The 25988-nt window shown below is 28.4% G+C and overlaps 2 protein-coding genes across 2 annotated transcripts; one reads left to right on the forward strand and one right to left on the reverse strand.

Annotated features, from left to right (window-relative positions):
• Positions 1–1924: 1924 nt before the first annotated feature.
• On the reverse strand, positions 1925–25946 carry LOC134827681 (acetylcholinesterase-like). Its single transcript, XM_063840442.1, has 9 exons — positions 25722–25946; positions 23841–24225; positions 8961–9190; positions 8500–8741; positions 4596–4790; positions 3905–4439; positions 3658–3855; positions 2157–2864; positions 1925–2099 (listed from the first exon to the last, which is right to left on the reverse strand). The coding sequence occupies exons 4-9, from the start codon at positions 8726–8728 to the stop codon at positions 1925–1927; spliced, it is 2040 nt and encodes a 679-aa protein (XP_063696512.1). The 5' UTR covers positions 8729–8741; positions 8961–9190; positions 23841–24225; positions 25722–25946.
• LOC134837655 (trichohyalin-like) lies at positions 15164–18130 on the forward strand. The gene is made up of 8 exons (XM_063853037.1): positions 15164–15903; positions 15991–16251; positions 16312–16560; positions 16638–16880; positions 16937–17149; positions 17209–17439; positions 17492–17740; positions 17797–18130. The coding sequence occupies exons 1-8, from the start codon at positions 15164–15166 to the stop codon at positions 18128–18130; spliced, it is 2520 nt and encodes an 839-aa protein (XP_063709107.1).
• Positions 25947–25988: the final 42 nt, after the last annotated feature.

The raw sequence follows: 25988 nt of genomic DNA on the forward strand, positions 1-25988 counted from the left end.
GCTTTAAATTTTTTTATTTCATTTAATTTTTTAAAAATTAATATTTACGTTTAAAATTTTCGTATTTACGTTTAAAATTACGTTTAAAAAAGAGAATTTTCTTAAATATATACGTCAAAATTTTTAAAAATTATGTGAGAAGAAATTATTGTTTTTCTTTCCAAAAATATATAATTTAAAATTAAATAAAATAAAATAAATTAAAATTAAATTTAAAGTAGGTATTATAATTTGAACATTAAATTAAATTGAAAATTAAGTATTTTTGAAAAAAATGTACTAAAAATAATTTTTTAAATGAAATTTATTTTAATTTTTAGAGATTTTATAATTAAATATTGTGATCATTTCAGGGTCAACAAACAAAAGAACTACATAGGGTTAAAGCTTCTGCACAACACTAAAAAGAAAATTATATAAAATTTTTAAATTATTTTTATTTAAATCATTAAAAAAATTAAAATATGTTTTTTGTAAATAATTTTTTTGTAGAAATTTCATAAATATTAAATTAATTTTGAAGTTTAATTAGCTTGTGTATATTTATATTTATTTATATTTGTTTGAAGATAAAAATTAAATCAAACTGAAATACGTATGTATTAAAGTTTTGTAAACTAAAAATTTAACTTTGGAAAATTAATTTGTATTTTTATTGATATTTTTAAAATTTTATTTTTTGAATTTGTATCTTTAAAAAATACAAATTTCTCTGATGAAAATCCTCTAAAATAATAATAAAAAAAAATAAATTAAATATAATATAAAATAATTTTAGTTTTAATTTTAATAATTAAAATTTTGTATAAATTGTCATATTTTCAAAAATTATTTTGAGGTTTTTCTTTTATTCAATTATTTTTATAAATATTAATTTCCTTCGAAAATTTTTTACTGACAGACAAAGTTTTTTTCTTCTTTAAAAAAACGTGTCTTGTCCTTTACTACAATTTAGTATAAATAATACAAACATTTTTAACATTATTACTGTATAAACTGCATAAAAACTATTCAGAATCATGTCTTAATAGTTATTCTACTTAGTAAACAGGCAGTAAGTCAGTAGGTAGTTGATTGTACAACAATGCGAAAAATCGCAATAATAATATTTTTGATGAGAAACGCGCGCATTCCATGGACGTTTCAAGGACATTTCGTCATGTGTAACCTGATTTGATGTTTATCGCGATATAATTTTATATTTTATTTTATTGCAAAAGGAACTTTTTTATAACTTTTACCTCGTCGAGGACGACGACGATCCGTTTGTGTGATAAGCTGCAGCGCAAAACTTTTTCTTACTACAACTTTACTTTTTGTTTTGCCTTTCGAAATTCCTTGCGATGCACCGAATGCACCAAAAAACGCAAGAAAAAATGGTGTCGGAATTTACCGCATATTTTTGCTGTAGTTTTTTTCGTTATTATTATTATAAAATTATTTACACATGTCTCACGAGGATCGTTGTTGTTTCTGTTATTGTTGTCATGAAACGCAAAACTTACGTTTTTTTTTTGCACAAACATTCGTCGTCAGCGTCGTCCTCATAATAAACAAGTGTGTTTATGTTCCTCTTTATTGTTTTATATTTTTTTATGAGTACTTTTATTTGTTGTTTGTATGTTTGATTGAAAGGAATGAACGAACGATAAAACACGCAGAGGTCTGTGTGTCAAATAAAATGCAGATTTGAAATTCTAGTTCAAGTTCATTGTAAAAAAATAACAACAAAAACGAAATAAAATTTATGAAATTTAGTTTCGCTTCGTATCCAAGGTCGGTTCCGTATATATTTTCTTTTATGGAAAAATATTTTTAATGTTTTTTTATGGAAGTAACGGGTTGAATTCCGGAAACGAGGCGCGACGCCAAAAAATTTTTTGGAGAAACATTTTTTTTCGAAACTTTTAAAAAATGTTAAAAATTACTCACTTGTCGTTGCAACTAATTGCGGCAAGTATTTCTTCCAGAATGCGCATTGTCGTAGACGAGGACCACGACCTATATAGCTAGTATTGAGACCTAATTCTAAATATTGTCTACCATGAGCTGTGTGTTTTGGCCAAACGGGTGCACCATCGATGCCAGGATTGGGATTACTAAAAAAAATATTGAAAAATTCATAAAAATTTTCGAGAAAAATTAAAATTTCTTACCCAGTTTTGGCAAAATTAGTCCAATATCGCATAACTTTCCGACTAAAGTCTTTCTCTTCTTGCTGATAGTTGAGTGCCGGATTAAGGGGTTCCCCGAAAACGTAGTTAATCTCATCGCCGTGCATAACCCCGGTCCATCTTGGCCAGGGATTCGCCTTTGTGCGATGTGTATACAAGTACATGTAGACCGTGTTGCCGGCTTCGGCATATTTGTGAGCAAATTCATTCACGTTGCACGTAAAATGGTGATCGCCTACCATCTTATCCAACGCATCGCGATTACTGTGCGGATTATCGGGATCGGTCCAATCTGTGTACTCGAACACGATTGCCTGACGTCCCGGAATGTTTACGTACGGATTCAACTCCTTCACTGCTTGCAAAAATTCTTCGCGTGTCACCGTGATGCCCTCTTCCTTGCGTAGCAACTCCGTCAAGTAGTAGATGATGAAGTAGTAGCCTTCCTCGCTGTTGCTGCCCGTTAAAATGTCCGTTTTCTTGAAGCGACTTGAGGCGAGGGAACGTTGCGGAGTCTCGTCGAGGAATGCGCCGTCAACGACAGGCACAAAGGGGAACTCGCAGATGCCAAGAGTGCCCCATTCGTTTTCCACAAGGACTTTTGGGTCCTTTTCGCGCAAACATTCGAGCGTTTCCAAGGGTTTTTCTTTGTCGTGCGGGCAATGGACTGCTTCGGCAAGACGCATCGCTCTGAAAAAATTAAAATTTTTTAACGTTATTCGAATTTTTATTTTATATTTTTTATTGTTTGTGTCATTTTAAAATTCCATGGGGCAAAATAAAAAAATTAGGTTTCATTAAAATTTTATCAAATATTTTTTAAATTGTTTAAAAGATTATTTTTTAGTTTCTAATTTTTAATAAATTTAATTTAATTATTTATTCTTTTAATTTAATACTGATAATTTAAATTAAATTAAATTTTTATATAATTTTTTTCTCTAATTTAAAAATAATTTACCTATTTAATTAATTAATTAAAAAAATATATTTTCAAAAATGCTATGAAATTTTATTAAAATAATTTCGAAGAAGAAAATCGATACAAAAGAATTCACAAACTGCTTTTAAATTTTTATTCGATAATAAAAACAAATTTTTTTTGACAAAACAAAATAATTTTTGAAAAATAAATTAATTAAAAAAAATTAAATTAGGTAAATTAAAATTAATTTTGAGAAAATGAAATTAAAATTTTAAAATAAAAATTTAATAAAAATTAAAAAAAAAATATTACAAATTTACAAAACATTTTTCAAAAAATTTAAGAATAATTTTTTGAATTTTTTTTTTTTTTGAAAAAAATAATAAAATTATTCGAGATTCATAAATTTTGACAAAAAAAATTTATGAAATCAATTCAAAAAAAACAAAAAAAAAATAGAAATTTTTTTGCTCCATTGAATTTTTGTCTTTTCAAAAAGAGATAAAGGGCAAAAAATAAATTTAAAATAACTTTAGTAGTAAATTTTCAAATAAATACCTTAATTTCGCTTCTTCACGTGTGATAATAGCCCATGGGGCTGTTGGCGAACCACTCTCTAAGATGGCTCGTTGGAACAAGTCTCGCGACAGAGGAGACAAAAGATGTAAGGAAACGGAAACAGCTCCCGCTGATTCGCCAAACAATGTGACACGAGCTGGATCTCCTCCAAAGTGATGAATATTTTGTTGCACCCATCTAAAAAAAAAAATAAATAAAATTTCTAAAAAAATAAAAAAAAACTCACCTCAAAGCGAGATTCTGATCGAACAATCCCGCATTGCCGGGCGCCTCCGAAATGTCTAAGTACAAAAATCCTAAGCTAGCGACGCGATATTGCATGGAAACGACAATGACATTCTCCTCGGCAACAAGCGTGCGATGATCGTACACGTCGAGCGTCGATGTGCCGGAATAAAACCCACCGCCAAAAATCCACAGCATGACGGGCATCTTTTTCGTACGTGGTCGCGGCGCAACGACATTAATATAGAGACAATCCTCGGAAAGCGGCGTATTGGGATTCCACATTGTAGCGCCCGCAAAATCCCCGAACACCGTGTCGACAATTTGAACGCACGAATTTGGCGGCGTCGTGGCATTAAAAATGCCCTCCCACTTGTCGATTGGGCGCGGATGACGGAAACGCAACGCTCCAACAGGCGGCTTCGCATACGGAATGCCGAGCCATGCATCGACTTTCTTGCCTGTTGGCGCGGTCAACGTTATGCCACGAACTTTACCTTTTTCCGTTGTCACTATTAGCGGATCGTCGTCGTGTTCTGTGATCAGGTGCGTGGAAAAAAACAAAAAACGAGGTCAACAATTAATTAAGAGCTTAAAATATTTGTTCATATGTCGCGCGCCGCCGTCTTTGATAGTTATTTATTACTACCGTTGTTGGAGCGACGAATGAAGGGAAAAATGAAATAAATTACCGGAATTTGATTCACGACGTGACATGCCACGCTTCCTATTCCCATTATTATTTATGTTGCTGCTGCTGCCATCGCTAACGACATTGCCGCCAACATCGATGTTTCTGTCAATTGTTTCTCTCTCTAAGGTACCTAATTCGGGATCTATTATTCTTACCGCCTCTCCATGACCTAAATATGGTGTAAAAAAGGCATCTGAAATTGCACACAATCACAGAGAAGAAACAGATTCTCAAATACCATCTCGCCATTGTTTTATCTTGTGTTAGTTTCGTTGAGAAAAAAACAAAAAAAAAAATCAAAAAAACGAAAAAGGGTTCAACTTGTCGTCATTGTGCCATGAGGTTCAAGAAGAATTGTGTCACGTTACATTTTTTCATTCTTCTTTTTTTCGTCCTTTTTCATCATCTTTCTTTAATAATAATTTTTACTGTTAAAAGTGCCAGAAAGATACAAGAGAGTGTGCGAGCAGAATGAAAACATAATACAAGAACAAAAAACTTGTGCACTTTTTATACATTAACACTGCAGTGTTTCGGTGCTTATTAACAGCCATAAATTTATTTTATTTTTTTTTACATATTTTATTACGTTGTAACGATGTTGCTGCGCATATAATTATATATCTAAGCTTTGCCGACATTTCGCAAATAAGTAGCAGCAAGTCGTTTAAATTCATGCTATACAAAAAAAAAAAAAAATTAACAGGGCAAAAAAAAAATAAAATATAAGAAAATAACCAAAATTTTCTTCCAATTTTCGTGTCATTAACTAATTTATTTTCCACATGGACAGGTTGGCATTTCATCAGATAATTCTTCCTTATTATGATTTTTTTTTTTTTGAAAAATATTTTTTGTGTGTTTGAAGATATCCAGGTCAGTTAATGGCCTACTTAACAACTTAAGTATTCCGAACAAGGGCTCTTATGATATAATTTGGTGAACAGACTAACTTGAATTAGCGAAAAGGTGAGTTTTGATATGTTTCAAAATTTCTTGCTTATCAGAAAGGTTCTATTTTATAATTTTAAATTATGTTAATTGAACTAATTGAAAATTGAAAAAAAAAAATTCTTAATTATTTTATTTTTTTTTTTTAATTTTCAGTTCTCTTTCTGTTTAAGCTTGAAATTTATCAAAAATTACGAAAATTTTCTTTCAATATCTTTTTGATGGTTTTCAAGCTTAAAAATTGATAAATATTAAAAATCGTAAAAAATTACGTAAGGTCGCTCCAAACGAAAATCAAAAATAAAGTCCGATGCCCCATTTTAAAAGTCAAAAATCCAATGGGGCAAAATAAAAAAAAAAAGTTAAAAATTTCATCAAAATTGATCGTTTTTTGTTGTATTTTCATAATTTTTCAAGACATTTTCAAAAAAAATTAAAAAATTATTTTAATTTTTGTTTTGAAAATCATATTTTAACTTGAATTTTCTTCTCTAAAAAAATTTTTCATAAAATTACTGAATTTTTTTTTCAATTTTTTTTGACAGTTTTTTTTATGAAATTTTAATTTTTCAATTTTTAACTTAAAATGATCTTAAATCAATTTTTAATTTGAAAGTTTCAAAGAATATTATTAAAAAACAACAAAAATGTTGATCAACGATCAAAAATTGCTAAAATTTTGTCATTTTGTATGAAAATAAGTATTTCAATTTTTTTTTTATTTTGCCCCCCCCCATTTTATTTTCCTTTTGATAAATTTTGTTTTGAAAACTAGATCAGGAGCAATGCTTGATATGGATTTTTTTTTCAAAATTGCATCAATGTCATTTACTTGCTACGAATGGAAAATATTAACAATTATTCAATTTTAATTTTCGATTTTAATTTCAATTTTAATCATTTTATAGCTCAAAACTGCTAAAAAATTTATAATGCAAAAAATCCTTTACTCGAATTTGTATAAACCGAAATCAAAATCCACATCCCTCTTGAATGCCTATCCAACAAACGACCTAACAAAAAAAAAAAGAAATATCAGCAACGAAAACTTTTCTATTCTTCATATCCAATTATACTTGATCACTTCTCACTCTCTTCGCTATAATATCTATTAAAGACTCCTAACCTAACAACACCATGTTCGAAAGTTTACTTCAACTTTATATTATATTATGTTATGCCATATTATATGTTGTAGACACATATCCCATCATCATCATCATCGTACATTTCGTTATGTAGTCTCTTTTGGAGCGAACGATGAAAAGAAAACACGAAGAAAAGTTAATAATAAAAACGAATATACATGACGATGAATAACAACGCACGCCGCCCGCCGCACATATTGTTCTTCCTACAGCTAATTAAGTACACCTTGACTTAAGTGACTCAGGGTCATTAAATTAAACGTTATTACTATCATCACCATAATCATCGAGTCAAGCGAAAATTTTAACGTTTTTCAGAAACTTGGCATAAATTTTCGCTAAAGTGATGTTGTTAAGCTCAGTATATAATTTTTGTGAATTCAGTGAATTTTAATCTGGAAGGGGATTAAAATATGGAATTAACAAAAGTTTTAAACAAATTGGAATTTGTGAGATTAAATATTGGTCAAAAATAATGGAGACGACTGGTTAATTGTACAAAAATTATCCATTTATCAAAAACTGACCCAGTTAAATGAAAATATAATTTATTTTATCATTATTTTCATTTAAGATTAAAACCTAAACCAAAAATTTGCTGCCTTCAGGCTCGAATAAAATCGATTTCTGCCCAACCCTTTTCAAATTAATCATAATTTTCTTTTAAATGAAAATAAAAAAAAACAACTAGAAAGTGCGGGAAAAGTAAACTTTTGACAGTAAAAATTTTAATTTTTCCATTTTTTTAAAAAATTATATAAAAGAATTTAATTAATAAAATATATTTTTATTTATGATTAATTATAATAATTAATAAATAAATTAATAAAATTTTAAATATTTTTCAAGAATACAAAAGTCTCAAAATGAAAGAATTAAAAAGATAAAATTTTGAAAAAACATTTAAAAAAAAAAATTGTATTATTTTTTTTTATAGAATTATTTATTAAAAATTCAAAAACAATAATTATTTTTTTTATTAAATTGAACTATAAATAATTAATTAAATTATTTTTAAAAAAATAACAATTTAAATTTTTAAATAATTTTTTTGTTAATTTAAAATTTAATATTTAATTTTTTTAAACATTTTTTTTTAAATTTTTAAACAAAAAATTAAATAATTTGCAAAACTAAATATTTTTTTTTTTAAATTTCACTTTTCTCGTAGCTTTTTAAACGACTGGCAGCTTTTTTCCTTATAAATTAAATAATTTTTCCAAACACACCCATTTTTACTTGCATTTACTCGATAACTTTTTTTACTTGCAAAACATGACATTTTCAATAAAATTAATATTGCAAAAAACGCAAAAAATGTCTAAAACAAAAAATGAAGAGAAAAACTAACACAATAATGCTATATAAGGCAGTGATTTGAGAATTTGCTTGTGTGCGTTTCCAATTCTAAAATTATATAGATAAATATTTACGGTGTATACAATATAAATACACGCTGCAAAACACGCTCTACGGCTGCATTTGTTCCAGAACACGCATTTTATCGCAAATTGCATGGCATTCTGGAACAGTCTGCTATTTATTTTATATAAATGATAATAATAAGCATCAATTATGTGTTTAGTTGTTGTCGTTTGTGGTCAAAATAAATTTTCGTAAAACGCAGGAAATCTATGGGAAAACACACAATTGTTGCTTATTCTCTCTAATATTTCACATTTAGTCACAATGCAGCTAAATATTTATTTTTATTATATCAGTATTTGTTCAAAAGAAAACAGAAAAAAAAATCAAATAAAATAAAATTTCTAGTAGTAACAAAACATCGACAACGTCACTTACTGTCATTAATGGTATCCAATGGTGAAATTTGTTCAGATCCTAATGGTTGTTGCTGGTTCGCAGACGCTGCCGACGACGACGACGATTGTAAATTACTAATTTCATGGTGACGACATTGCACTAATTGTAACGATACGAAAGTCCATATGCTTAAACTATACAGGAATATTTGTTTGAGTTGTCGGGGTCGTGGTGATATGGAAAGAGCTGTTAGCCCTTTTATCTCCATGGTTTGGAGAAAACTTCAAAAAAAAAAAGGAAAAAAGGTCAAGAATTATTTTTTTTTATTTATCGAGATATAAAAAAAAATCGATTTTCAACTCTTAATTTGGCACGTCGGTCGACGTTTTTATTTTATTTTATGCGGTGAGCAAATATTTGTGTGGGAAGTGAATCAGATGTTCGTTGAATGAAAAGTTTTCGAAAACAAAAAAAAAATCGATTTTAATTTGCCTACTTACCAATTGTCAACAGTTTAAAGCTTTTTTATGCGTCATATCAGGCTAGAACTCAACACATCTTGCACGCGTTCGATTGTTTCTTCACACAAAAAAACTTCTTCCTCTTTTTTTTCGTTTTTTTATATTTTTTTAATTTTTGAGATTGATTTTAACTCTTATTACATATCACTTTAGAAAATTATAAATGGACCATATTGCGATTTTCTTTATGATTTTATCATCTCTGCAATCTGAAATGAGAGAAGAAGAAGAAAATTTTCAATTAATATGAGAAGATGGATTGGATTATGTCCCTCGGAAGGGTTTAAAAAGGTAAGTTTTTGTAATTTGATGTTTAGAATTAAAGGTTTTAAAGGTTTAAATGCATTCCAGGTGTTTGTTTTCAGTTGTTTTAAAGAAAAGATGATTATTGATGAAGAAGTTAAGCAAAAGGAAAGGTAAGAAATTTGATCCAATAATTTTTCAGAAGCACAAAACCTTGTAAAAATGTGAGTTTTTTTAAATTTTGATATAATTTTTTTCTAGAATTAATAAAAAAAAATTAAATAATAATTTAATAAAATTAAATATTTAATTAAAAATTAAATTAAATCAAATTATTTTTTAAAAAATTAAAAAAAAAATAAAATTTACACAATTTAAAATTATTATTAAAATTATTAAATAAAATATTAATTAATTAAAATATTAAAATAAAATGAATCTTAATATCTTAATAATATTTTTTTTTTAAAAAAAGTCAAAAACAAATATTTAATAATTTAGTTAGAATATAATTTTAATATTTATTTTAATTTAAATTTAATTAATTTAATTTAATTTATATACCTACTTAATTTAAAAATAAGAATAATTTTATAATAAAAAAAAAAAATTTAAAAAAATTAATTAAATTAATAAAATAATATTTATAAATAATAAATTATTTTTAAGATAAAATAACAAAATTATCCAAAAAATTTAAAAAAAAAATTAATCAAAGTATCAAAATAATTTTTTAATTTATATAATTTAAAAATAAAAAAAATAAATCATTTTAAGCAAAATTTATTGCAGACTTCCTCTGTAAAAATTATATAAATTTTCCTTCAATTTTCACAAAAATTTTAGTAAGTTCAAATTACTATTCACACAAATTTCTGACTAAAACCCTTGATTTTTATTAAAATTCTCCCTATTTCCACAGAAATCCAATCCAACGCCGAAAAAAAATCATTGGCACCCTTCAATTGGAATAATTTTTTGGCACAATTCTCCACTTTTACCGCTTTCATTCGTTTCGTTATTGTTATGCCAGTCACACACACACAATGCCTTTCTCTCGTTGATCAAGGTCGTTTTTGTGTCAAACAAGACAAAACTTAATGAAAGACGCTCTACCTGAATGATAATTTGGTCAGCAAAGTTCACGTCTTAATGCCGCTAAAGTAACGGAAGCCGTCGAAGGACAGCCATTAACATCCAGACGGAACAACGCAACATTCCCATAAATCTACTCCGTTTGTGGAGGGAAAGAGTGCGAATGTGTCCATCGACGTTTCCACAAGGGTGTATTAGAAAAGTAATAACATAAATAATGAAATACATAACGTGCCTAAATTATAAGACGAAACGATATTACTTCGTCTTCTTCTTCTTCTTCTGCTTGTGTCTCTGATACAATCACGAGCGAACGAACGAACGAACGAAACGAACGAAAAATCGTGAATAATGAAATACGGCAAAGATTCAGTGTTACACAATTTCCAAACAATTTCGATCGCAATCTCGAGCGAAGCACACACTCGCACATTATAAATGCTAAATAGAAAGCAAGCACAAGATGAATACCAAATAACGATGTGTGAGCAAGTAAAGTAAGCTCTTTCTGATGATGTTTCGCTTTTTTTTCTCATAAAGACGACAAAAAGGGGAGAGAAAAAAAAAGATTTTTTCACATGTTTTAAATTTTTGTGTGTTTTTACGCGTCTTGTCACGGCGGCGAAGAAGGAAGGAGATGAAGAAAAAGACGGCAAAATACCTTCATTTGAATATATTGGAGCGGCAAATACGGGTTTTTTTTTGGTACAAAATCAATATATTTCCATGTTGATGCCTGAGCGAGACAAGGAAAAAATATTAAGGGACTAAAAATTTATTATTATTATGCATTGAAAGCGAGCGTTTTGCAAGGTAATACACAAAGGAGTACTTATTCCACTTTAATTAATTTCATTTTTTGGGGAAAATTACGTCGTGAAAGCGGATTTTCAAAAAATTTTGGTCTGTCGGTGAGTTCAAGACAACGAATAATTAATTTTATTTGAAAAAAAACTTAAGAAAAATTATTTTTTAGAAAAAAATTAACAAAAATATTTAAATTAATTTTAAAAAAAATTTTTTTAAAGAAAATTAACAAAAATATTCAAATTAATTTAAAAAATTTTTTTTTTCAAGAAAAATTAACAAAAATATTTAAATTAATTTTTATAAAAATTAACAAAAATGATCAAATTAATTTTTAAAACTAAAATTTTCAAGAAAAATTAACAAAAATATTGAAAAAATTTTTTTTAAGAAAATTTTTAAAGGAAATATTAACAAAAATTTCTAAATTAGTTTTTATAAAATTATTTTTAATATTTTTTTTTTTAGAAAAATTGACAAAAGTATCCAAATTAATTTTTAAAAAATTATTACTTTAACAAAAAAAAATCAATAAGAAAAAAAAAAATTAAAAGAACGAAAAAAGCGCTTTCATGTTAAATAACGGTGAGTTTTTGATCCATTTTTTGTGTATTTTGTCTGAAATTTGATAAGACACGTCTCAAAAAATTTCTTTTTCACTAATTTTTTTTTCTTTTCTCTTTTTTAGGTTAAGCAAACATGACGGAAAAACAAGCAACCAGAAGTCTCCATTTGCTAACATTTAGCATACATTTGTAGCACAATCACAAACAAAGAAGTTTATTCAATTTATGGTTTTGTTCTATTTAAACAATACGCACGCACATCCTCTTTAGTGCCCCTCCTAATGCTTTTAGAAGCAAAAACTGGTGAAAAAAAGCCTTTTTTCTCTCTCTCGAAAACCATTTAAAGTGCTTACATAAACAACGATGTCGTTCGTTCACTCAAATGGGGATTAAGAGGAAACGCACCAGTGGGTGGATAAAACTCTTACGATAAAAGAATTACATTTGATTGGCATGTCATAAAATGTCTCTTTTTCCTATTTTTGTGTTTCTTGTCTAATTTGACTATCAAGCGAATGTTTATTGTCACATTATTGTACCCACACACAACCCAACAAAAAACCGAACAGGCACTAAAAATAGACTTGTTTAATATTTAATCCGGATTCCGAGTGTATTACGGGAACATATTCTTTGACGTCGGGATTGACAATCGACTTGTAAATAAAATTTTCCTTCTATTTTTACGGGAAAAAAAATATAAAAATAGCAGAAAAAAATCTTTTTTATGCCATTTTTAATGTTAAATTAAATTTTAATTGCCTCATAATCTTCCTCTTTTTATTTCATTCGCAGCAACGGAGCCAGGAATCGAGGAAGTTGAGCACAAAACACGTCAACTGAGGTAATTTGTTATTAAAATTACATAAAAAAAAAGTTCTAATTATGAGGCTTTTTTATGGATATATTGCGATGTTACGTAACATAACGTAGAAGTGTGCTGGTAATAACTGAACAGTTATGAGTGTTTAATAATTGACAAAGGCCGGCATGCATAAGTAAAGTAAATTATTTATTTATTGAAGACACGCGTGTGGAGAACATTTTAGAAATTAATCTGAATGTAATTAAGTGGTTTGATTAGTTGTTGTGTGATTGTTTCGTTTCAAATAACTAAAATTCTGTGCGGCAAAAGGAAAGGAATACGGAGAAGGATAAACAATTATCTGTTAAATTAATTTTAAATGAATTTCAATAATTTAAAGTTTGGAATCTTAAGGGGACGTGATTTATTGGAGGAAGTTAATAATTCAATAAAGTTGAGGACATTTTTAGAAATTTTAAAGAAAAATTTTACATTTAATTTTTTTTTTTAAGTTAAAAACTTTTTTGAGTGACTGAACGAATAAAATAGACTTGTAATTATTTTATTTCATCATTTTCAAAAATTTATCATAATGTGATTTTCTTCTCTTTCAGTTGTAATTTTTTTTAGAAAAGAATTTTCTTCAGTTTAATTTGAACAAATTGGTTTCCATGTTCACGACTATGAAAATACTATTTTTGTTTTTTTTATAGTTTTTTATTTTGATGTAAAGTTAAAATATTAAAAATTTTTAAAAGTTTATTTTTTTAAATTTTAAAATTAATTAATTATTAAAATAATATAAAACAAATAAAATTAATTGTTATAATTTAATTCAAATTATTCATAAAAATTTATTTTAATTGAAAAGATTTTTTGAAATATTTTTTCTTTTCAAAAATTAAAAGAATTTTTTTTAAATATAAAGTAATAAAATAAATAATACTATAAATTTAGGTATGATGAATTTATTTTTTTTTTAATAATCTCTGTAAAAATTATGATTAAAAATAAATCAGTATTTGAATATTTTTAATTTTTTTATTAAAATAATTTATTTAAATATTATTCAAAAAATAATTTAAAAAAATTTTTTTTAAATATAGAGAAAAAATTTCAAATATATACCTAATAAAAAATATAATAATTTTAAAAAAAATTTTAAATTGATTTATTGCTGAATTAATGTTTTTTTTATTAAATTAAATCAAATTAAATATTACGATTAAAAATAAATAAATTTTAAATTATTATAATTTTTCATTTATTTTTTAATAATATATTTTTTTTATTAATATGTAGTTTGATAATATTTTTAAATAAATTCTTTGAATCTACAATTACAGTTAAAAAAAAAACAAATAATACAAACAAAATTATTTGCATCTTCATAAAAAATTAATATCGTATTCAATTAAAAAAGTTTCAAAATAAATCAAATATTAAATTCAAAATGAAATTCTATACAAATTATTTTGCAATATATTCATACTTTATTCAAATTACATAATTTATCAAATTTTCCCGTCGATTTTAAATTCAAAACTCCATTGTGACCTAATTCCGCGAATTAACTTTATATTTGTAATTCCGAGTATTCCGTCGCAACTTTTTTACGCTAAAATATTAATTAAAATTCGTTTCGAGTTAAATTGACTGCGAGAAACTTTTTACACGATCCACTGAACCCCATGAATTTCATTGTAAAAAAATCAACAAAAATAATTGTTATTTTAAAATAACTTAAATGCGAGTAAAAATAAATCAATTTCAAAGGACAATCACTATAATTAGTTAAATAGTGAAATTAACTTGATTGGTCCGCCTCCATTAAAAATTTTACATTTTTATTTTTTAAATTGAATGAATAACCAACTATCCCCCGTTCATGAAGACATAAAGGAATGTCGATCGAAAAATAACATCATATTGATTATTGTCTGTGCTTATTTATTTATCAGTTAGTGTCATGCCAGCGCAAACACACACGGATGCCGCGGCGCAAAGTAAATGAGGCGAATAATGAGGGTAAAACAAAGTCGTTGCTGCTAAAAGTCATTATGTCGTTGGAGAAGAATTTGTCTCTTTCCTTCGTAAAATTTATGTTTTTCAGAGGAAATCGTTTGTCATTAGTGAAAAATTTCGTATCTCGTAAAATTAAAACCTTTTTTTTGCGACTTATTGACATGTGACATAATCAATTTTTACCTTTTAGATCAACCGCAGCGGACAAGGAAAAGGCACAAAATCGGTAATTGAATTAATTTTAATGGAAAACATGCTTTTTCATGACTCAGTAAACTAACCTTGGCTGGCTTGAAAGACGAAAGTGGAGACCTGACAAATATTTACATCATCATCAATGGAATAATTCATCAGGACCTTTTAACGGAATATATTTAGCAACACTCACGTTCGCTTGATATTTTCGTCCTAAATGCCTTTTGTTTGGTTGCTGCGCGTTGGTATGAGATACTTAACAAAACACGACAAAAACACACACACGAGAAATTCATGAAAAATGAATGAAGCAGGTCATGCCTGATATGATTGGTGTCACAGCAACGATAGAAGAGAAAAAAAAATTGTAACAAAATTTTCGTGCAAAAAATTAAAAAAAAAAGTGAGACGAGATAAAATTTAATTAAATCAGAAAATTATTCACAATGAAGATAAAAAGTCAAAAAAACAGAGATTATGCCTTACACGAGCCGGCATTGCGACATTTACTTGGCACACTCGAAAATTACGGGCAGCATCTCGACAAAGAGCGTCAGGCGAGACTTGAGGCTCTTGTTAATAAACAAAATCCCGTGAAAAAAGTCGAAGAACGTCCCAAATCTGCGTTTTTTGCAAGAAAACGAGAATATCCCCTTCATGAACCTCGTTTTCTGGACTTGCAATTGAATTTTTTGAAATATTTTCAACGTCCTTCAACAGCGGGGCAGACCAAAGATGAGAAACGACGTCGTGCCAGGTTGGAAAAGGCGATTCAGAGGAGAAAAAATAAAATTATTGAGAAGCGACAGTCCGTTATTGAGGATTTAGAGGAGCAATTAGAGGAAATACTCGAAGAGGAAGTTGATGAAATGACAAATTTAGAAAAAATGGAACACGAGAAAAAAATTCAAAATTTAAAAAATCGAATTTTACGTGAAAAAGAGAATTTAGGCTACGGAATTTTGCCGATGAAGGAGAAAAAAATCAAACCGGAAAAGCTGGAAGTTGTCTTGGAATGGAATAATCCACCGAAATACGATCGAGCCGCGCCCCAATCACGTCATATAATGCAAGTGAGTAAACAGCATGGCCCGTATTTCGATGGCAAGCGAAAAGCCATTCTCGATAGGCACGTCGAGAAAAGTCGCGCGAACGAGCAGGAGTATGCCGCATGGAAACGACAAATGTAATTTAATCTTGCATAATTGATGTTTCTTTTTTTTTTCTCTCGCTACATTCTCATTAAAACACGTCACTTTTTCTCTCGTTGCAGAAGACAAAATGTCGCGGAAAAATTAAGGAACGAAGGTGTAACGGTACAACAACCCGTGAAATTACAACCGAAAGACGCGTTGCCGTCACCGTTGCCGCGCATCAAGTCGCGTGTGCATGGCAAGGCACCGGAATACACGTTGCCAGAACCCGGCTTTCGATATTTGGCAAACACGGAGCAACATTATTTGCAGTTTCTACGCGACGAGGCACGACATGAATTTTGTACGAGATTCAAAAAGGCGCAAGAAATTGAATTGAGGTGATTTTTCTCTTGTATTTTTGCGTCAAAATTTCTTTTGAAAATAACACAATGCCACAGAAAGCAGGAAAAACGTGAAAGGCGAATTGAAAGAGCGCGTCAGGCATTGTTACAGCGACAAAAGACGACAACGCCATCACCGAAGGAATTCCCAAACCAGCATGAGTGGCAGAACATATCCCGAGATTACGTTCAACACGAACCACTTTTCCGCTACATTGAAAATGTCAAATTGAACTTTTACGACTATTTAACGCCGAGACAAAGGAGACGCATCGATCGGAAATACGAGGAAATGCGGAAACAACGGCAATTGTGGGAGAATTTTACACTTTTTTGATGAATGATGACAAATTTGCGATTCATAACTTTTTGTTTTGTTGTAGAAAAGCGAAGGAACGGGAGGAAAAATATTGTCAAGCGTTTCCGAAGAACTGTCAAAAGGCGATTGATGAGGAAATAAAGCCAGATCCCGAGTTGAATTGGGTTCCGAGAACGGGATATGTCTTGCATGAGCCGCTTTTTCGCTACTACGAGGATTTTAAGGAGAAATATTTGCATTTGTTGAAAGAAAAACAACGAAAGGCGTTCATGACGAAGTACAAAGAGGCCAAAGCAAAGGAAGATGAGTAAGTTTTATCAAATTTTTCATGAAAAAAAAAATTTTTAAATATTTTTTTTTTAGAAAAAAGAAGAAAAAACAAATAAATGAGCCAGAAGAGGACCAAAATCAATCTGAGGATCTTCCTCCTGTTACTCCACGTACCGATTATGACTTGTATGCTCCTGGATTTCGTTTTGTACAAAACACAGCCGAGAATTACGAGCCGTATCTCGGTGAAAAATTCAAAGAGCCATTCTTACAACGTTATAAAATGATGAAAGAAGCAGAAAAAGAGTAATTTCTATGATTTTTTTATGTTTAAAAAAAAAATCCATTTAAAATTTCCTCAATAGACGCTTAGAAAAGTTATCAAAACGTGAAAAAGCTGCTCAAGGAGATGATGAAACTAAAGAATCCGTAGCAGAAAATAATGATAAATACGATCCTCAGCGAAATTACGACTTGGCAGATCCACGTTTCAACCATTTATATGCCACTTGGATGCAATTTAAGCATAAAATACCTGAAGAGCGGAAAGAATATGTGGAAAACTTGTTGAAAAAGCTTTCAACTCATGCAGAAACGTAATTACCATTTTTAATTTTTCGCATTTTATTTTTTAAAAATTATTTTTAGCACTCAAAAGACGCACGAGAAACGATGTGAATATGCCATGAGCGTACGATGCGAAAATAAACCACAAAAAACTAAGGAAAATGACGAAATTGAGTCACCTGAAGAGCGAAAAGATCGAATTGCACGCTTGGCAACCCCAAATACGAGACAACTTGAGACCACTTATGCGTCGTACAAGGATGTCATGGACAAAGATATGGCAAAACGCATAAAAGAGACACTCGATCGAGAGAATTTAATGTCAATGGAGTAAGAATATGTTCAAAAATTCATTAAAAATCATTAAAATTTGAATTTTCTTTTAGGGAAATGGAAAAGCAACTCGCTGATGAGAAACAAAAGGCACGAGAACGTCTCCGCCGTATAAAACTACGCAAAGAAAATCGTCAAAAAGTACTTTGCAAACTTCAATACGAAGCGTATAAGCAAATTCTAGCGAAATTACTTCAAAAACTTTCACAAGGACTTCCAAAGAAAATCCTTTACAGCCCTGCGGAAGTAAATCTCACGTGCGAACAACTAAAAATTTATAAAACTGCCCTCTGGAACTTGAATGACACACACGGGATTACCGGAAGCTCCCATTTGCACGGCTTAACGATGCAAATTGTCGAGTTCTTTGATGCATTTTTAAATTAATTTTACGAAAATCTCTTTTTTCGGCGAAAAGGTTTACATGTTGCAACAATTAATAATTAAATATCAATTGTAACGACGTCTCATTAATTCTGTTTTTGTTGCAATTTTGCGCGCGTGCCATTAAAAAAAGTTATAAAATCATTTGTATTCAGTGCAATGCGTGCATTCATGTGCCTATAATTGGGCAAAATTAACATTGCTAATGAAAGACCAAAATTGCTTGTTCGTTCGCCGCCGCGCCGTTCGCACAACTTAATTTATTGATGATGCAAATTGTGGCACCTCTAGCATTTTATAACAATTTATCTTAATTAGGTGAGTTGGGAATTCGAGCAAAAATTTATATATGGAAGGAGACGACTCGTAAATTTTTCGGCGGAGTCTTTTTGTGAGTGCAGCACTGCATGATGCAATGCAGATAATTATTGAATAGCCGCAGTACGAAGTACGGAAAATTTGAAGATTCTCGCTTATTATTGTTGAACCACATGCGAAAAATTACTTGAAATGAACTTTTTTTTAAGTGAATTTTTATTTTTTTTTAGGGAAAAATTTGTTTTCTTAAGGCAGTCAGTGATGGAAAAGGAGCAAAAAAAAAAATTTTTTTTTCATTAAAAAATTTTTTGAAAGGATTTTTGGAGCATTATTGAAAGTTTTTAAACTATTTTAGATTTTTTATTAAAGAAATTTTTTTATTTTGATTTTTTTTATTTTTTTTTAAGGTAAGAAAATTTTATTATTTTTGGAAATTTTAATAATTAGGTATTTTTTTATATTTTAGGATATTATAAAAGAAGATGATAAATTTTATTTTAAAATCCGTGTCTTTTAGACTTCTTGTAGTAAAATTTCATCAATTTTAAGGATTTTAGTGTATCAAGAAGAGAATTTTTAGTAATTTTTGTGCCTTTTGCGATATTTGATATTAGATTTTGTTACATTTTAGGACTTCAAAAAGTTTATTTCAATTATTTTTGAGCCTTTTTATATTTTTATTAGAAATATTTTATCTAATTTTAGAATTTTCGAAAGCTATAAAGATTTTTTTTGATCTTTCGAGATTCATTTTGAACATTTTTAGATTTTAAAAAAAAAATTGGAGAAATTTGGATAAGTTTGATAAGAAATGATTACCTTTCAAAATAAAATTTTAATATTTTTTAAATTTTTAAAATTTTTCTATGATTTTAGAGAACTTTTTTGACAAATTTTTTGCACTTTCAAGCACTTTGATATTTTTAATGTTACAAATTTATTAAAATTTTAGCTTCTTGAGACCTTTAAAGAAAAAAATCCTTCTCCTAATAATTTTTTTTATCAATTTCAGGTCAAAAATTCATGAAAAAACTCAAAAAACCAAAAAAGCACTTTAGTTCACCCCGACAAAAACTTTCAACTTGTTTGTTATCGCTGCCATTTGTTCACTTGCCTGCCTGTCCCTTTTCTCTCCACAAAAAACACACACACACAAAAAGTAAAATAGGACAACTTTTTTCGGGGCCACTTCCATAAATTAGCATAAAATCAACAACACACGAAAAACACCCGAAAAAACATCTACCTTTATCTAAGCCACGGCAAGCAAACAAAACGGCATAGCGAACAAACAACAACAACAGGTTCATAAATTGCATTTGCTGCCACGTCGTCGTCGTCGTCGTTGTCGTTTGGTGTGCCGAATTTTCACCGAATGTCGAAACATATAAACAGGAAAACAGTCGTTGAGAGATCAAAAGTTTGGCAATAAAAAAAAAACTTTTATAATAAAGCGCAAAATAGAATAGGAAATTGGCCCTCAACCTGTTTTTTTTTGCGATCTCGCATCATCATCATCATCAAAAAATACGAGAGTGAGAGAAAAAATGTTATCTTTTATTTTTTTTCGCACATACCAAAAACTTTTGTTATTGTTATAATTTTTTTTAGCTCGAATTATACATAAATTACTGTTGCATATTGACGACGACGACAAAAAAACACGAGAACGACATGCAAAGGGCAGAAAAGGAGATTTAAAATCGGAAAATCGCAACTGAACATCACATTTTCACGAGGAACGTGTAATAATAATAAAATCAACACGATAAAGGAAAAAAACAAGAAAACCGAAGGAAAATGGAATATTTATGTGCTGTAATCAAGGCAGTTATATATATTTTATTATACAATATTTTTTTTCGTGTGTTTCTCGTTGTTTGTACAAGAAATAAAAAAAAATACAATATTCGGAAAGGAAAACGTAGCAACGAAGCTCCCCATAGGCAAGAAACGATGCGATGACATGATTTGTGTCTTGATTAGCAAACAAAAGTGTGTGGATTCGAAAAAAAAAGCGAAAGAAGAAGAAATGATAGTGATATATTTGAATCGACAAGAGATTACGCGTCGCATTATCGCACAAAAAAAAAAACAAAATTGTGAAATTTTCCTCACAATGCACAAAACTAATTTATTCATTCAATCACAAGATGCTAATCAACCGATATTGTTTACCACCTTCTTGTTTTAATAATATTTCATAGACGTGCGATAGAGCGAAAGAGAGAGAAATTTGATGAAAATTTTGCGTATCTTGCCGATAAACAATGGCAGGTAACTCGTTTGCTTATCGGTTCGATTCATCTTTAAACTCGAGTCGAAATATGCTTCGCAGGACGTGTTACTGCGGTATTTAAGGGGTTTATTGGCATGTCGTTTGTGCTCATGAAATTTATTCGACACCGATGAATCTCTCTCTCGCTGCGTGCGTTTGTGGCATTGTGGCAGATTTCATGAATATTTAGAATATTATGAGGCAGAAATTAAAGTTGAGATAGGCATCGACAACAACAACAACAGCTGCAACAAATGTTCACATGTCGAAATGTCGGGGGTAGGTAACAAAAGGGACATGTACCGAGCGCATTTCATTTGTTTTCGTTGCATGACAAAGTGAACAATTGTTCTTTGGCTTGTAAGTCATGAGAATGGACAAGTTTGGGACAATGTTTTGTTTTGGAAAATGTTGTCAATTATTTATTGGATTTAAAAGTTCATGAAATTGTAAGTTTTTGATACTTGAATGAATATTTTTAATGATTTTGATGGAAATTTTTGAATTATTTTTTTAAATCTTAATTTTTTCAGTAACTTCGATTTTCGAGTTTTAAACTTTTTTAAGGCAAAATTTAATAATTTTATTTTTTCAAAGAAAATTGTGCTCAAAAAAAACTAAAAATTCCTTAACGAAAAAATTTTTGAATTTAAATTTTACAAATCAAAAAGTTGATTTTTTTACATTTTTAGTTTATTAAATTTAATTTTGTTACATTTTATAACTTTAACTTTTGAAATTTGAAAATTTTAGAATTTTTAACTTTATTTTTTAAAAAATTTTTTTTCAAATTAAAATTTTTATTTCGATTTTTTTGTCCCAAAAACTTTTTTTTTAAAATTAAATAAAAAAATTTACTTTCATATAAAATGACAAAATTTTAAAAGTTTTTTTTTTCATCATTAATCAATTATTTATTTTGATTTTATGAAATCTTAATTGAGAAAATTGATAATTTAAAATTTATCTCAGAGTATTTAAAATTAAAAATTTAAACAAAAAAATTTCGTAAAAAAAACTGTCAAAAAATTTTGAAAAATATTTTTTTTGAAAAAAATTTTAACGAAGAAAATTCATGTTAGAATACGATTTTTAATACAAAAATTTTTAAAATTTGGAAATTTTTTAAAAAAATTTGTAAAATCTCTTAAAAAAATATGAAAAAGACCAAAAAACGGTCAATTTTGATGAAATTTTTAACTTTTTTTTTGCCCCATTGGATTTTTAACTTTTGAAATTTTTTTTCAAAATTAAGAGCGGCCTAATTTTTCAAAATTAACTAAAAAAAAAATACTTTTTTAAAATTAATAAAATTAAAAATATGAAGTTTAAAAAATTAAAATTATAAAATATTTTGAAATTTAAGAAAAATAAAAAAAAAATTAACGGTAAAATAATAAATAAAATATAATAAAATAATATTAAAAAAAATAATAAAATAAAATATTAAATTACAATGAAATAAAATTTAAATTAAAAATTTCTTAAATCCTTAAAATATTTTAATTTTTTAGTAAAAATTTAAATTTTTTGAAAAATAAAATCGCTTAAAATTAATATTTCCATTTTAGATTAAAAAAAACTAAAAAAAAATTCAAGAATTTCTCATTAAAATCAAAAGAAAAATTGCTTTTTCACGAATATTTTACCAATCAATCGATCGCTAAGAGAAATTTCGCAAAGACCTTGTATCACACATATTAATTATTCCAATTGCTTGAAACAAAAAAAAAAGAAAATGCGGAAATTCCCACAGATACCTTTTCTTCGGTGCTGCCAATGTGTACAAAATATAACAATTCATCACATATTCATGTCCGTGCTATATTCACTTTGTATCGCATCGGTATCGTTTATATTTATACGTCGATATAATCTTTAATTTTATCATCATTATTTATGTTATTGATTTTCCTGTGTCTACATCGCCTTTATGACAAAGCAAAAAAAAAAAAAAGATATCCTAATGGTATGAGCTCACAAAAGGTCGCCTTGATTTTTGCATAAACGAGAGACGCTTTTTGGACTCTTGCCGTTTTCATTTTTCGACACGAAAAATCGACCCGAGAATCAAGTCATAACCAGTCATATTCCCAATATATTCATAAATTTGTGTAGCTAAGCAGGCACAGTTTGCATAAAGTCTCACACAAACACAAAACCAGAAGAGTAGTAAAACACGCCAAGCAACAAGGAAGGCATACAAACGAGCTGTGTGTGTGTGTTATTTGACCGCAAACCAATATAATATTCTCTTGAATGTGAGGAATATCTCTCTACCGCAGCAGCAGCAAGGCAAGGAAGAAGCTTTGTGTATTATATTTTATTCAATATCTGATGTGCGATGAGCTTAGTAATTTTTTTTTCTTTGCAGAGTGAAGCAAAATTCCTTGTGTGCGGCTGGAAGTTCCTTAAACTTTTAAATAAATGTTTGTTGTACAAGTGAGTATCTGTTATCTACTCTCCCTCTCTTTTTTTTACATCTATAAAATACCGAAAACAGCCTCTTTCGTATAAATAAAATAAAATAACCTTGAACTTTTCGTAAGTAAATCTCGTCGTCGTCGTCGGTGTCTTTCATAACACGCAGAGCTTTGATTATGATTACCGATTGATGATGGAGTTGGATAAATAAATGCTAATAAGGGTCTAAAATTTCCTTCTCTTCACACATTTCGCACGCGGGAAAAAAATGAAAACCCTCCAAAGAAACCGAAGAAACGTGCTTTTCTCGTTTTTATCGACAAGGCACACTCATTCAATCCATTATTTGCCACAAGCGAACGAAAACTGAGAATTGAAGGAAGTAGATGAAAAAAACTTAATTTAATACAAATTTGCTCTCTGCCTCTCTTTTTTTTTTGATAATAATAATATACTACTAACTCTGCGTGTTTCACTTGTTCTATGAGCCAAAAAAAAATCCAAAGCAAAGCAAAATTGTGTTTACTTTGCTGCTCGTCTTCTGATTATTTTTTTTTCCTTTTCTACTATTAGTGTTCAGGTGTACGTTTGACTTGAGGGAGAATGCACGTGTCGTTGCCGTCGACTTGTCGGTTTGTGTGAAAAAAAATGCAAGAAAAAAAATAGAATTCGAGGAAAATCTTCCTTACTTACCGCAAACAATTGATTCGTCTCTCCGAATATATTTCGTTTAGGTAATAAGTTGGATTGGAGTGGATTCTTCAGTTATTTCTTGTCGTGCAAAAATGTACAAAAAAGTTTTTTTTTGCTTTGCTTTTATATTTTTCTCTCTTTTATTTCTTATTCTTTGTTATTATTTTTTTTTTCTATTTTTTTTCGTATTGGATTCACTTTTCACTTTTGACTTTTTCATAGATTTTTATCATTAGCATTTTTTGTTGTTGTTTTAAATATCTTCCTTGTACACGAGTCTATTCACTTCTTTTTTTGTATTATTTTTTTTGTTTCAATTTTATTAATTTTCTTTTTTTTTATTTTTTAAGAGCATCGACTTTTACACTTTTTTCCGTTATTCCGACTGAAATGATTTTTTCTATTATTTTTGTTAAATTGAATTGAAAATTAAATTTAATAAAAAAAAGTATGCGGCGTCTCCTCTGTTAGGTAACACCGTAAACTCTTTTTTATTATCTTTTCAATTCAATTTTTTTTTTGTTATTAACTTCGGTTCATTTAAACCAATTTAAGCGACTTTTATTATTTTTATTAAGAGAAAAAAAAAGAGAAAAGAGTTAAAGTATTAAATGTGATTTTATGAGAATTTTTTTTATAAACGGTTATTCGGAAAAGGTAAAATTTATTTACTTTTCAAATGTTTTTATTATTTTTAGGATTTTCGCAGTTCAAGAGGTTTATTATGAAGTTAATGTTGTAAAAAATAATTTTTTATAAATTATTTAATGCATTTTATGAAAATTTTTAAATAATTCATAAAAAAAACATTAAAAATTGCTAAATTAATTATTGAGACTTATGAAAAATATTTTTGTAAAAAATAAAAAAATTGTTCATTAATTAATATTTTATTTATTTCAAAACTTTTGAAAGTTTTTTAGTTTTAAAATATTAAAAAAAAATATTTTTGATTCAGATTCAGTAATTTAAAAAAAAATCTTAGCAAAAAATAAATTAAATTTTTATTAAATTAAATTAAAACAAAAAATTATTTTTTTCAATATGTATTTTAAATCTGTGAAAATATTTTTTTTTATTTAATTAATTATTAATATTTATATAATAATTAATAAATTTAAAGAATTCGGATCGATTTCTCACAAAATCCCACCAAACTTACGGGAAGAAAATAAAACACAAACAAAATAAAGAAAGAAATGAACTCTGTGAAAAGAAACGCAACGAAAAAAAAGAAAAGAAGTGTGGACAGAGTTAGTGCTGTTTATATTCCTTTTTTTGTGTGTTCTTTCTTTTCTATTCTTTTATAATTTTTTTTTTGTATTTTTTTTTTCATCGATGTGAATGTCTGTGGAGTGGATGTAGTAATGGATTGTACCTGCATGTATAAAAAGAGTTATTGATCACTTTTTTCACCTTCTTTTGGGACTTACACGACGACGTAACTTTACTTCATTTCTTCATATCAAAAAGGAAAAAAAATCTTTTTCGTCGTGTGTTAAAACTTTTACTTTACTCGGGATGCTTTTATTATTATTATTTGTGCTCTCAGGCAACCTTTTTTGTTCACGAGGCGAGAAATCGTAAATATTTGTTGTTTGTGCTTTTTAATTGAAAACTTTTTTTTTTTTTGAACACTTTAATTTTTTTTTTTTTTTGTGAGAAAAGACAAAAAATTCCGTCACTGCTGTTTGAGCGCGTCTTATTATTATTTTATTATATTTTTTTTTATTCAATGACCTTTTTTCATCATCATCCACAGGCAAGAAGTAAGCAGGCTTATATTTTGTCTCTTCTGTGTGTATGTGTGAGTGCTGTGTGTGTGTGTGTGTGTGAATGTGTTTCAGAAATATATAAAAAAAAAATAATTTTTTTGCTGACTTGCTTTCTCTTTTCTCTATTTTTCACTTGATAATATTATTTATCACACACCGCCAGCGATTTTTCTCTCGCTTCACTGTTTCGGGCTGTTGTTGCGTGTTGCAACCACGGAAAAAATTCTGTCTTTGGGAGTCTTGTTCGGTTCTCAATAAATATTGCCAAAGAGAAGAGTTGCTTGGCAAAAAGGAAAAATATTCACACGTCCTTTGTAGGGGCGCTCCTTTGAAGTTGTCGATTGTTGAATTAAAACTTTTGAACTGAGATGAA

This window comes from Culicoides brevitarsis, chromosome 1 (genome assembly GCF_036172545.1).
Source record: "Culicoides brevitarsis isolate CSIRO-B50_1 chromosome 1, AGI_CSIRO_Cbre_v1, whole genome shotgun sequence".
NCBI classification, from domain to species: domain Eukaryota; kingdom Metazoa; phylum Arthropoda; class Insecta; order Diptera; family Ceratopogonidae; genus Culicoides; species Culicoides brevitarsis.

Coding starts and splice junctions, on each gene's coding strand:
- LOC134837655 (XM_063853037.1), top strand. CDS start 15,164: ATGAAGATAAAAAGTCAAAAAAACAGAGATTATGCCTTACACGAGCCG. Junction 15,904..15,990: donor GCCGCATGGAAACGACAAAT/GTAATTTAATCT, acceptor CTCTCGTTGCAG/AAGACAAAATGTCGCGGAAA. Junction 16,252..16,311: donor GCGCAAGAAATTGAATTGAG/GTGATTTTTCTC, acceptor ACAATGCCACAG/AAAGCAGGAAAAACGTGAAA.
- LOC134827681 (XM_063840442.1), bottom strand. CDS start 8,728: ATGGAGATAAAAGGGCTAACAGCTCTTTCCATATCACCACGACCCCGA. Junction 4,791..8,499: donor ATTGGATACCATTAATGACA/GTAAGTGACGTT, acceptor GTGCAATTTCAG/ATGCCTTTTTTACACCATAT. Junction 2,865..3,657: donor CGTGAAGAAGCGAAATTAAG/GTATTTATTTGA, acceptor TAATTTTTTCAG/AGCGATGCGTCTTGCCGAAG.